Here is a 9,971-nt window from a genome sequence, read left to right as displayed (position 1 = left end):
CTTTCCTCCACTATTCCGTGGAAAATAACATTTTCACGGCGACTATACTGTTCTTGACGCTCAATACTGTCCTCCACCTGACATCGCCGTTCCTGTGTTTGTGTAATTAGATCATTTTTTGCGTCGATGTCAAATTGGAGGATATCGTGGCGGCGCTCTATTTCGTCTGGTGAAAATGGTGAAATGGTATGAGTTTAACGCCCCTATCAACACTATTAGGTTATTTAAGAGGCGGGACCTCCTAATTTAACGTCCGTCTCCGATAGGACCGAGCCAAGTGGGAAGTTCGTGTAAAATGCCTTTCCCAAGGACGCAACGTCGGACCGAGCTGAGGCTCGAACCCCCGAACCCGCAATCTCACGATTACGAGTCCGGTAGCCTAACCACTAGGCTACCGAAGCCACTCTATTTCGTCGACTCGTTCTCTTACTGCATGTATACTCTCTTTCACTTCTGCTATAGCGCTTTCCACTTTTTGAATAGAGCACGCTGTCTTCTGCACCTCCATTGTAAGGGTAAGGTATTTTTCACAAATATTAGTGTTTATTGTGTTGAGCTGCTCCTCGAAAGTGGGTCCTGGGTTTGACTCAACGCCACCGGCTAAATGTAAAGTGTTAACCACAGGTTCGACCATGAGGGACTTTATTCAGTTAGTTTCTACCACTACCAGCCACATAGCCAGAGCACAAACAAATAGTCGGGTGTTCAACTCACTCTGTTTCTCTTGTTTTGTGTTACAGCGAACGACGTCTTGTTGTGTTTTTGGCTTACGCCCACCGGAAAACTGTCCTATTGTGAAATGCCACAGCTCCACGGGTATCATGGTGGTCGTACTCACCCTCGCTACACAACACACCGTTAACACACTCCAAAAAAAAAAAGGGAAATTGCCTTTAAAATAATATTTAAAAACCCAAAACACTCTTATACTCTCAAAGTAAGCACTGCACTCTCACAAATCTACGACTATAAAATTTTACACTCCGAAAATGTCAGAGATCGAAACATACGTCTTCACTTTGTGTAGAGTGTCAGAGTTGGCGAAAGGAGAGACGTCAGGGGGCTCTCGTGGCCTAGAGGTTAAGGTGTTGGCCTAGAGGTTAAGGTGTTGGCCTCTCATTCAAAGGTCCCGGGTTCGAATCCGGGTAGCGACCGAAAAATTTTCTTCTCTAAAATTGTCTGCTTTCACCTCCTTTCCTGCTCTCTAGCAATGTTCTGTTGTCTGCTCTCATTTCCACTTTCTGCCCCCACCCCCTCACCTCCTTTGCCCCCCTGCTCTGGGCTCCTGACTTTTTCTGCAGCCTTTCTTCTGCTACTCCTTGGCTCCTCCTTACTGTTGTCTTTCTGCCACACCCCTGTTCTTCTGGTAGGAAAGATCTACACCTAGCCTTCTCGGACAAGGGCGAAAAATCTCGTAGGACCCGTATGCAAGTTGCGCACGTTAAAGATCCCTTGGTGGTCTAAAATCGATAAGAGTAGGCTTCGGCCGCCACCCGGGCAAAATTCATAATTTCCTACCAACTGAGAATATTAGGTGTGTCCCGCGCGCATATGCAGTTGAGAGCGCCGTAAAACATTTTACAAAAACAAACAAACAAACAGCTTTTATATCCATTTAAAAACTAATTTCAATGTGGATTACTTCAAAAAACGTCGATCAAAGGTCCAAAAAATGTACATTTTCAGTTTTCAAGGACTCTCAGGCATTGGAAGATACCAAGGTTAGGCGGTCATTTTCTCACGTATTTTTCCTCCGAAATTAGGTTACCCTACTTACTTCAATCACAAATATTTCGACTTCTTATTAAAGACAGATGGATATTTTTGTGTCCGAAAGGTAGACAAATAAACAAGCTTTAAGATGACAGCAATAACTCCAAATGCCCAAAAATTGACGAGAGCCTGATTCCACCTCGCTGCCTCGCATGTAGATCTTTCTGCGCTTTATTCTTTCTTTCTATTAACATTAGTAAGGTGAAGAGTGTATAACCGCCGTCTGTGGTGTAACGGTGAGGTGCCTCGCTGTCACATGCAAGAGACCCATGTTCGATTCCAAAGGAAAGGGGGGGGGGGGTAATTTTTATTGGGTATATCGGTTTTTTTTCTGAGATGTTTTCTCTATCTTTGTCCGAATTGACCATGACAGGTAGGACCGAAAGTCCGCCTCCTATATGATCTAAATTGAGTTGATAGGAGCGTAAAACGAATACATTTAAAATGATATGACCTTATTTGTTTTAAGTGTTTCAAAACACATTTGTCATCTTTTTTGTGCTTATTGACTTTGCGTTTCTTTCGTAGGTTAATACATTATATATATCTACTATTTCGTGTGTCTCCTACTTTAACATTTAAGTCCTCGATTACTAGCTTTAAACATTGAGACTTTAGTGCGTCATTGCTTTGTCAACGTCTTCATATTTTCCCGCCTTCTGATAGAGGGCCTTCTCCGCATAATATGCAATTAAAAAATTGACATACCACCTGACGATAAAGTAAAAAGTCTTTTTTCGAAGAGGTCCCATTCATTAAAAATTCTATGCTGGAAATACTACACGACGGAAGTCATTGAGTTTTGTGTATAAAAGAAGGAGATTAGAAACTTCCCAATAGGAAAGAAGGACAGTTTTACCAATTCAGCACTCTGTCAGCATCGCGATCCTTCTACTTCTAGTGCTAAGCGCCTGTTCTCAAAGATCCAGGCAGGACGAATCGACTGTCAAAATACGCCTTATCAACGTTCATACTGTCAGATCTCTGTGCAAATAAGATCAGATCAGATGTCACCTGGTCGTTAAAAGAAATACATGTCATATGGAGGCGGACAGTCTGATTCGGCAATGTACATTTAGGGCATTAAATCTTTTCTTGTTGCTGTTTTTTTCCTTCAAACATGTTGGTGGCTTAATATTTAATAGGTTAGAATTTCGTACCATGCAGTCCTTTCTTTGAGAAGTGCATTTTCAAGTAAATTGGGTGCGAAGATGAAAAGGGCACTATCACCTCATGGAGATCCTCTGAATGATCTTCGTACTATGTTTAAAAAAGCAGTGTGTGTGTGTGTGTGTGTGTGTGTGTGTGTGTGCGCGCGCGCGCGCGCGCGTGTGTGTGTGTGTGTGTGTGTGTGTGTGTGTATGTGTGTGTATGTGTGGTGCGTGGTTGGGGTGAAGGGGAGGGGGTGGGGGGGTGAGAGGGGTGGGGAAACAATCCTTTTTTAAAAATAATGTTCTTTTCTCCAAAATTGTTTCCCTTTGAAATACGGTGCGGCGACTCTGTCCGGAATTATTCTTAATGTGTTGGTTTTCCAATTGTTACATTTCTGTCGAATATTATTCGTACAATATGAACTAATGACAAAAACTGTTTTTGGTTAAGGTCATATTACATTTATAACACACAGCATACATCTCCAGATTATTATTACATGGCTCTAGTTATTTTGGCTGTGTTTACTTATCTTCACGATTTTAATCAAATAGTGCCCACCATAGTGAACCAGGAATACGTCAGAGTGCAGTGATGCATTATTATAATGAAAAGCACAAGTCCATGTACTGAAACGCTTAGCCTGTAGTTTTTGGTAGCCAAGTTTGGGATCAAAGTCAAAGTCATCACTATTTGTAATTCTAGCGACATCATGACATATAATTACAGTTTAAAAAAAATTTCACCTTTTGAATCGTACTTTTTCTGGTTTGTCTACGGTTACGTTAGCATTGTTTTGCTTGTTTTTTTTTTTTTCGCGGAGAGAGACATTCAGATAGCAAAATAGGCCTATATAATTAGTGTACTAAATGTAGAAGAAAAATTCCATATTTTTTCTAATCCTCACTCTGACTCGAATGGGCGTGACAATTTTGTTTTCACTCTTGAGTGAGGCCACTTGACCACTTGACTGTTTACTTTTGACTTTTTTTAGTCCAGATCTTTTTCATTAGCCGGTATCCATATGATATAAAAAATATTGCCCTCGTTATGGTGGTGTAGTTATGATTTATCATACTTGTAATCATTCGTTGAAACTCGTAATTACAACTTGGCAATTTCACACGTAAGGTAAACCATGATCTATCACCATAACGAATGCAATAAATTTCTTCAAGACAAATGCGTGTTGTCATATATTTAAATCTCGAGGCTCTTAGTAATTAAATCAAAAGTTATTCACAAAAAACCTACCACCTTTATTATGTTGGACCAGCTAGAGCATCGAGCCTGACGTTTAATCTTGTCTCTAATATTATGGTCATTTTTGTTTTGTTTCAGGAAATGTTTACAGGGAACACATACATTATATTCTCTTTAGAAAGCCTCCCAAAATACGTAAAGATATATCTATTTTTTTCCAAAATTTTATTCGATCTTTTGGATGAAGTACAGAATATTAGGGCCGGTGAATGTGATGTCACTATTGCATGTAGGAGACCCGAGTTCGATTTCCACGTTGTGGCAGTTTTTATCGAGTATCTTTTTGCTAGAATATTGTATCCTTCTTAGCTCGGCTGATCCCTGACAAGCAAGGTCGGAACCACACCCCCTCCTACATGATCTAAAGTGTATCAGTGCCGGTGTGAAAACGCCGCATTAACGCTCAGTGTCCTTTTTTAAAGGACGTTTTTTTAATCGACTGGACAAGGACACTAATGCAAGCAAATCATTACTCTTTCGTTTCCTCAGATGGTAAAGAGATTATTCTTTTGTATTACTTCTACTCTAATTTTCTATCCATTTTTGTGTTTTTCGCTGTGTACATTTTCCCTCCTCTCATTCAAAAATGGCGGAAAAAGACACCCATCTAAAACAAAGATGTACTAAGGTGTATAAACACTACATTCACCCAAACTTGCAATTGTTGTAATCATTTTGTTAATACTTGTTCAGAAAATATCAAAACTCCTTTATAAAGGACAAAATAAAATAAATTTAAGTTAAAAAAAAATTGAAATACTCCAAGATGTGTTATGGCTCCTTCATTTGAATGCACTGTCACATAAAAAAAAAAAATGAAATCAGTTAATTTTTGAGACCTTGGTCATTAATTGGTTTAAGGAAAAAGAAAGTTTGGAGGAGAGGGTGCGTTACAGCAAAATAAATGGTGTTTTAAGGTCAGACTATCGTTTACTAACATTTCTGGACAGCATGGTGACTGAAGTGAGCTTAAAGCTGAGGATAAATACTAAAAAAAAGAAAGTTATTGCGCCAGTTTCTGTAAAAAAATAAATGCATGTTTTGCAGAGGTTATACTCACTAGTCTTGTATTTCTGTAGTGTCAATTTTATCAAGCCGTAGTCATGTTTTAGTTAGCAATATTTTATGCTTTCTTTTTACAAGCATCTAACCATCGTCGGCTGTTCTCTCAAAATGCTGGTTTAAAAAAAAAAAAAAAAATAATTTTTGTTTTACTACACATCATTACATTTTCTGCTTTTAAATTCGAATTTAATGTAACTTTCGCAGGATGTTCACAACGCCTGATCTAGCATTCTTTTAAAGGATCTGTGATCGCATTTGTAGGTTTTTATAAAAGACATCAGAAAGTTAGAAGATTTTTTTTCACAGTTATTCAATAACCCAAGTTTTAAGTTCCACGAAATAAAATTAAAGCACATACAAACAGTTCCTCTAGCCAAAATCACGGACCTGTACATTTCCCAAGTATATGCCAAATGAAAAAAAAATGTTCATAACTAAAAGCGTAAACAGGATCAAAGTAGGTAAATAAAGATCAACACGGCCATCGTTTCCATAGCAACTGAGCCTTGTTCACTTTTTTAAACTACTGATTTCGCACATCAGATATGGGCTTTTTATGGTTTGCAATAGCCGAGATAGACTTTTTTTTGTAGCTCTACTTTTAAAAAAAAGCATATCAGGGACACTGGTTTCAGTTTCTGGAACACCAACAAGATTTATTTATACTGTTTGTTTTCACAACAAGATATTGCTTTTTTTAGAGGCATCTGATTTAAGGTTTTAAACATTTTCAATTTCCAAGTGTGAAATCCTGGGTCAATGCTTCTCATTCATAAATAATTTTTCCACAAGTCAAAGTCTTGCTCAGGAACATCTTTTCAAAAGGATTGAAGGCCTGTAAGACCAGTCTTGACCTCAGTAACAGCTTCTTTCTCGCTTACCAACATCTCATCCCAGCAGTTTAAGGACTGCCAGACCGGTCTTGACCTTACTTATAACTTTTCCCAAATCAAAATCCTGTTCTTCTACATCTCTTCCAAACAGTTTAAGGACTGTCAGACCTGTCTTGACCTCCTTTATAACTTTTCCCAAATCAAAATCCTCAATCTCTGCTTCTCTCTTGCCGAACAATTTTGCAATACTAACAGCTCCTGGGATTATTGTCACGAGATCTTTGCCAATGCCTTTAACGTCGTCTCCTACCTTGTGCCAGTTTGTGTCTTCTACCTCAACTGGAAGAGTGTCTCTCTTGCCGAACAAACTGGCAATGCTAATAGCTCCTGGGATTATTTTCACGAGATCTTTGCCAATGCCTTTAACGTCATCTCCTACCTTGTGCCAGTCCGTGTCTTGGAACTCAACTGGGAGACTGTCTCTCTTGCCGAAGATTGAGGCTACAGAATGGGTGATTTTGTGAATGCCTCCTGTGACCTTTTCCAAAGCAAAGTCTTCCACATCCATTGGGGCAACATCTCTCCTGCTAATCACATTCAGCACCTTGTTGTACAAATCTACCAAATCTTTCTTGCTTCCCAGATCCAGGTCCTGGTTTTCAAGGTCCCTTTTTCCAAAAACTCCGGCAAGAGCACCTGTGACTTTCTTGATGCCGTGGGTAACGTCTTCTAAATGAATATGAATATCTTCGATCTCAATGGCATCCAGGCCGTCTCTTTTGTTCAGCAGATTTATAACTGGCTTCAGCTTGTTCACGATGTCTATGATATCAGCCAAATTCAGATCCTCTGCTTCTACATTAGCATTATTCTGGAAGAAGAAAGTGATTTCATTATTTTCTTTCACCATGTTTTGTTGTCCATTCAACAGTTTAACAGATTCTACCTGCTCGATATCGCGAGAAAAAAATATCAGTGTTTTAGTCTTGGGATCGTGATAAAACACAATGAATCACTTATTACTGAAAGCAGCATACATTTCAGTTTTGCGTCCAGAGTACAATGACTGATTCAAAGTGACATTGGTGGCGTCGGTGGCCTAGTTGTTTGGCTACCGGACCCTTAAGTTCGAGATTGCGGGTTCGGGGGTTCGAACCTCTGCTCGGACTAATGTTGTGTCCTTGGGAAAGGCACTTTACACGAAATTGCCATTCGGCTCTGTTCTTTTGGAGATGGAAGTTAAACTCGCAGGTCCCGTTTTTAAGTGTTGATAGCAGTAGGAGCGACCTGTACCATCTCATCATTCAACAATTTGTGATGCAGCGTGGTGAGATAAGGCACTCGTCAAAATAATGGTAGTGAAGAAACTGGCATTTTCCCGCAAGTTTGGGAATTTGAATCACATTTTTGTTTTTTGGCCCAACACCTTTTCCTGCCCATTAAAGAACTCATTTTGTGTGGATTTTACTGAAAAACTTTGATTAAAGCATACAAGATGAACATTTTCAGTTTCCATGGACTCTCAAGCTAGGGAAAGAACGCACCTTTGGCGGGCATAACTCGATAATTTTACCTCAGAAACCTGGAGACCCCTACCTCCTTCAATCTGCATCCAAGGTAAATGGATATTGTTTTCATAAAAAGCAAGGAAAATGGACAGGCTTTAAGATGATACTAATACCTCCGTATGCCCAAAATTGACGAGCACCTGATTCCACCGTGTCGTGACACATTTGGTTTAAAGTGATATCGGGTGTCAGACAATGCTGTGTCCTTTCACCATTACTCTTTATAGTCTACATGAACAGATAACACAAGAAACAAACGACAACTCAGAGCAACTAAATACAATCCTCTTTGCTGACGACAACTTAGTAAAAAGCTCTTCGCTGACGACCAGAGCCCGATAGTATAACAAGACCAGGACAGACTTCGAGAGCATATAGCTCAATTAAACAAAACGTGAGAGGAAAATATGAAATAAAAGTGAACACAACTAAGACACAAGTAATGAAGACCCGAGAAAGGAAACCCCATTAAATATCAAAGTCACACAATTGAAAACAGTACAAGTATTTAAAAAGGCCTTCTTTGGAAACATGTTCTCGTCAGACGGAAACATAACAGAAATTTAAAGACGAGTATTAAGCGTGCAAAAGCGGTCACATTACCAACGAGCACGCATCCTCTCCCATCAAAACACCATAATGGAGACAAATAAACAACTACATGTACATATAATCAGAGTAGTCATCATAGCCTCTCTCTGCTACAAGTATCGAACCTTGATCCTCAACAAAGCGCAGTAAAGTAAAATGACAGCTTGCGAATTGGAAAGTCTTAGCAAAACGTTGAACACCACGAGGAGAGACAGAAAGAGAAACGAAGACATCATATGTCAAGTGGAAGTCAGATCAAGTGAAATGCATCTAGACAAAGAAATTATAAAGTGGTTTGGACATTTAACGAGAACACGGTCACGACAGCCAGCCCCCAAGGCCTACAAAGTGCAATTTGATGGCTTTTTGAAAGGGGGGGGGGGTGTTACACCCCCAAAATTCAGATTCGGTTCAAAACTATGGAATTTGAGTTGTAGGCATTTTAGCTTCCTCAGCCTTCCCTACAACTATTTCATAGCAGAAGAACCCCCCATAAAACGTATTTTTTCTCGTACCGGGCATGTTTGTCACAAACATTTCCTCTCAAAGTCAATATTTTATTTTTCTTTATCGGCCGTTTTCTCCAAACGCGACTTTTCTCTATATCCATACTAAAAAAAATAACTCCACCATTTTTTCATCCAAACTTCATGAAATTTTCACAGAATGAAGAGAAGACGTAGGCCTAATACTAAATATTTGTCTGTTGAATTTTAAATATATAGAACAGATTTTTGTTGGTGGTGTCTGGAGTGTTGATTTTCACGGATTTTTTGCAAACTTGAATGCTACCTCAGGAAAAAAATTCATAAAAATTTTTCTAATTCTTTTACGAAAAAAACAACAACAAAATTTTAGATCTAATGTTTATTAACATGCATGCAAAAACCCCCCAATCAATTTCCATAAGCGATAAGTGCGGTATTCATTACGTAAGACATGTAAACAAAATAAAAAGTGGAAACCCTCCAAAGGAACAACATGAAGATCCAAACAGCAACACACCTAGCCCACGTCTGACAGTTGCATTTGCCCTCGATTCCTGATAGTATAAGAGGGCAGATAAAATATTGGTATTAAAAGTAAATAATAGACAGGCAGATAGCTCAGCTGTATTATACAGGGCCAGAGTCACTATCATCATCATCATCACCATCATCATCATCATCATCATCATCATCATCATCATCATCATCATCATCATCATCGGTAGTAGTGTTTTTACCAAACCTAAAATAATTACCAGTTGGGCAGGGAGGGCGGACACACCAGCCAAAGCAAGGGCACAGACCAAAATGACAGCGTTCATCTTGACGGGGCTTGTCTTCTTTCAACTCTGAAATAGGCAAAGCAAAATCGCGTTTAGATGTACATATGTATGTAGTTAAGTTTTGACCTTGTAGTGTCAGTTCAATGCAGTGACCTACCAGCTTGCATCCTTGCTCAGTCACAAGTCACAAGAACATCGCAATCGAATTGAAAGCTCAGCTTATAAATAATGTCTTCACACCAGTGCCAAACATGATCACTAAATAAAGCACGAGAAAGAAAAATTAATTTATGCGAAATGAGGTGTCTCCGCAAAAACCATCAATGTTGTCGGAAGAGACAGTATAGAGAACGAGACTATACGCCTACAAACCGGAATACAATCAGTTACGAATTTCATTGAGCTTCAAAGAATCAAATGGTTTGGACATCTAACCAGAATGCTCTAGAAACAAAT

General features: G+C 39.2%; 1 protein-coding gene across 1 annotated transcript; it reads right to left on the bottom strand.

Moving 5' to 3' along the window:
* Positions 1-5,882: 5,882 nt before the first annotated feature.
* LOC101847975 lies at positions 5,883-9,597 on the bottom strand. Its single transcript, XM_005103440.3, has 2 exons — positions 9,489-9,597; positions 5,883-6,957 (listed from the first exon to the last, which is right to left on the bottom strand). The coding sequence occupies exons 1-2, from the start codon at positions 9,552-9,554 to the stop codon at positions 6,142-6,144; spliced, it is 882 nt and encodes a 293-aa protein (XP_005103497.1). The 5' UTR covers positions 9,555-9,597; the 3' UTR covers positions 5,883-6,141.
* Positions 9,598-9,971: the final 374 nt, after the last annotated feature.

The sequence above is a fragment of the Aplysia californica genome, unplaced genomic scaffold, assembly GCF_000002075.1.
Source record: "Aplysia californica isolate F4 #8 unplaced genomic scaffold, AplCal3.0 scaffold00372, whole genome shotgun sequence".
NCBI lineage: Eukaryota > Metazoa > Mollusca > Gastropoda > Aplysiida > Aplysiidae > Aplysia > Aplysia californica.
The sequence above is the reverse complement of the archived record's forward strand: the minus strand, read 5'-3'. Positions and strand labels throughout refer to the sequence as shown.